Source organism: Chrysochloris asiatica, unplaced genomic scaffold (genome assembly GCF_000296735.1).
Source record: "Chrysochloris asiatica unplaced genomic scaffold, ChrAsi1.0 scaffold00004, whole genome shotgun sequence".
Taxonomy (NCBI): domain Eukaryota; kingdom Metazoa; phylum Chordata; class Mammalia; order Afrosoricida; family Chrysochloridae; genus Chrysochloris; species Chrysochloris asiatica.
The window spans coordinates 14,104,449-14,107,164 of record NW_006408522.1 but is presented as its reverse complement, the minus strand read 5'-3'; the positions used below and the strand labels follow the sequence as shown (position 1 = coordinate 14,107,164).

The 2,716-nt window shown below is 40.3% G+C and overlaps 1 protein-coding gene across 2 annotated transcripts in view; it reads left to right on the top strand.

Moving 5' to 3' along the window:
- The window catches only part of MYZAP (myocardial zonula adherens protein), a 119,510-nt gene extending 117,107 nt beyond the window's left edge, over window positions 1-2,403 (top strand). For both annotated transcript variants that reach the window (XM_006831608.1, XM_006831607.1), the window contains one exon: window positions 2,248-2,403. In XM_006831608.1, the coding sequence (XP_006831671.1) occupies window positions 2,248-2,344 (97 nt within the window). In that variant the 3' untranslated portion in view covers window positions 2,345-2,403. The remainder of the gene's footprint in view (window positions 1-2,247) is intronic.
- The last annotated feature ends 313 nt before the right edge of the window (window positions 2,404-2,716 follow it).

The following is a 2,716-nucleotide window of genomic DNA, read 5'->3' as shown; positions in this document are numbered from 1 at the left end:
TGGACTCAAGCGTGGCAACAGTAGTGAGGTTGGTCCAGGATTGGGCAGTATTTCATTCTGCTGTGCATAAGATTGCTATGAGTCGGTACTGACTTGATGGCACCTAACAACAACAACAAGACAAACTCATGAGCTTAATTTTTACTGGTGATAATTAATGGTATTATTATAATGGATTGATAATGTCATCAAGTATAGAGTGCTTCAATAGGCATTGAACTCTTCAATTAAACTGTTAGTGGTTCGAAGCCTTGGAGACAGTGTATAGAACTCCAAAAGGCTATGTAATCGAAGGAGTCTCTTTCGGTTGAGACATCGGAGTGTCCCAATGCATTCTGGGCACTAGCTATCTTACAGAACAGCCCATCGCCAGCTGCTCCTTTCTCCTTACACCTGCAAGTGTTTTATGCTGCGTTGGGGCTAATAGCATCGATCACAGTTAGAGATAAGGAGCCCTGAAGGTGCAGAGGTTAAACACGTGATTGCAATCTGAAAGATTGTCAGTTCGAACCCTCCCAGTAACGCTGCTTCCATAAAGATCACAGCCAGGTGAACCCGAAGGATCAGGTCTACTCTGTTCCTGGGGGTCACTATGAGTATAAGTCAACTCAGCAACACCTAGCAACAACAGTAAAAGCTACTCTTTTTTTTCTGTTTTGCTAATAAAAAAAAAAAAAAATTAAAAAATGGGGAGGGCGAAGACAAATTTGAAGTCAGCTTTTTCTTTACTTGCAGAGCTATTAAGCATTTCACATTACTTCCTCTCTACCCCCATTGTATTGTTCCTGCCCCCGCCAGGGCCTTGAGCTCCTCTAACAAGGACCTTGAGGTTATTATCCCCTAGCCCAGCACTTAGTTGATTCTGAATAAACATTGGTAGGATAAATGAATGAAAGATACCCACCAAGTTCTAAGGCATGTGGACTTAGGCAGCAAGCTCATAAATGATCTCTTAACAGGTATAATTTAATGAAAAATATTCATCATGGTCTTAAGTACCTGGTATACACAGTAAGTATTTCTTTTAAAAATGCTTGTGTTTGCATTATTTCTGTTGCAGAAGCAAGAACACAAAGTTGCTCTTTTTGGTCCAAGCTTTATTTGCTGATTCTATTATTCTTTCTCCCATGGTAACTGTCCCTTTATGGATTCATTTTAAAAAATAATAAATTAACAGTTGCCTGAATGTGTTAAAGAAAATGGTTGAATTTCAGTTCTGTAGTACAAATTATCTATGTTTTCAAAATCCTATCATTTTTCTAGTGACCCATGAAATGAAATATCTCACTTCTTCTTCTAAAAGGATATGAGAGTCTATTTTTAAAGCCAACCTTTATAAAGGTCTACCTTTATAAATATTCCTGCACTTTTAGGAAATGATCATTAGAGACCATATATTTCCCAATGATTGGCACTATTTACCATCTGGTTTCTGCTCCTGGCACTTCAATGAACTGCTTGTTCAGGTCACTGAGGACCCTTGAGTGATGTTGTTGTTGTTAGGTGCTACTGAGTCACTTCCAACTCATAGTGATCCATTGCACAACAAAGTAGAAGTTTCTGTAGTAGCCATTTTCATTATTTATTGTGGTTGGGTAGATGAGGGTGGGAAGGAAGACATGTAGAATCTCTTGGAGGGAAATATGTGAAGTTTAAAATTCTTTCCATGTTTCTAATATGCTCCTTTAAGAAGCTGTCTTCTCCCCGCACTTTATTTGGAATCACTGCCAGGCAATGGGAGGTGTTATTGATGGGGACGTTTAGTGCAGGTGAACCTTGCAGAAGGACAAGATTGAGCGCCACTGTTCTTGGAAGCTGGGAGTGCATACAGGAAGGCCTGATTGCTTCTATCAGTGGGGTGAGATCAGGGAGCTACATCATGTAGGAGGTGAATGTTGGGTTTGAGTCTTGAAATGTAGTCAGGAAGGAATTCGACAGATCTCTTTGATTAGTGCTGCATCCGAAGCAGAGGGAACAGCAAACTTCCACTGACCAACAGGTGGTGGTTGTATGTGTGGAATTGAGCCCTGGTCTCTTGTATGGAAGGTGAGAATTTTACTGTTGGATCACCAGTGTCTCAGTGGTTCCTTTAGTAATGTTGAAATGAACACTAAACTGTGTTATACAATTTTTATTTATTTATTTATTTTTAAGCACTGATAAAACATTTCCTAAAGGTGCCTTGCCCCATAAAGACTATGGAGAATTTTGTTTCATTGTCTTGACCTGCCTTTTCTCATTCCTCAGCCCGACAGGAAGAACTCGTGAAATTGACATGCCTTCCAGGAACTACACCCCCTACACTAGAGTCCTGGAGTTAGCCAGGAAGAAAACGCTGACCTAGACGCCAAAATAAGGACAGTTGTTACAAATGGACAAAGACTCTGAACTCTGAGTCTTGAAGTTTGGACAGAATGATGTTTGCTTCCTCACATACACAATTTAAGCCAGAATGGAACTTGTAGAGGTTCTGACCCAATTCCACCACATGAAGAAAGTGAAGACGAGGGGGAGGAGAGAGAGGTTTATGAGGTCATCTATCAGATGCCCAATCCACACAGCCGGCTGTCCTATATCATCATTTGTTTCCCATATAGACACTGAATTGCTTCACCATTGATTTCACTAGACTTTGGTTGGGAGGAAAAAGGGCATTAGCTTGAAATTCATGTTACGATCATTTGTTACTTTGTGAAGGTTTTGTTTACCGTACAAG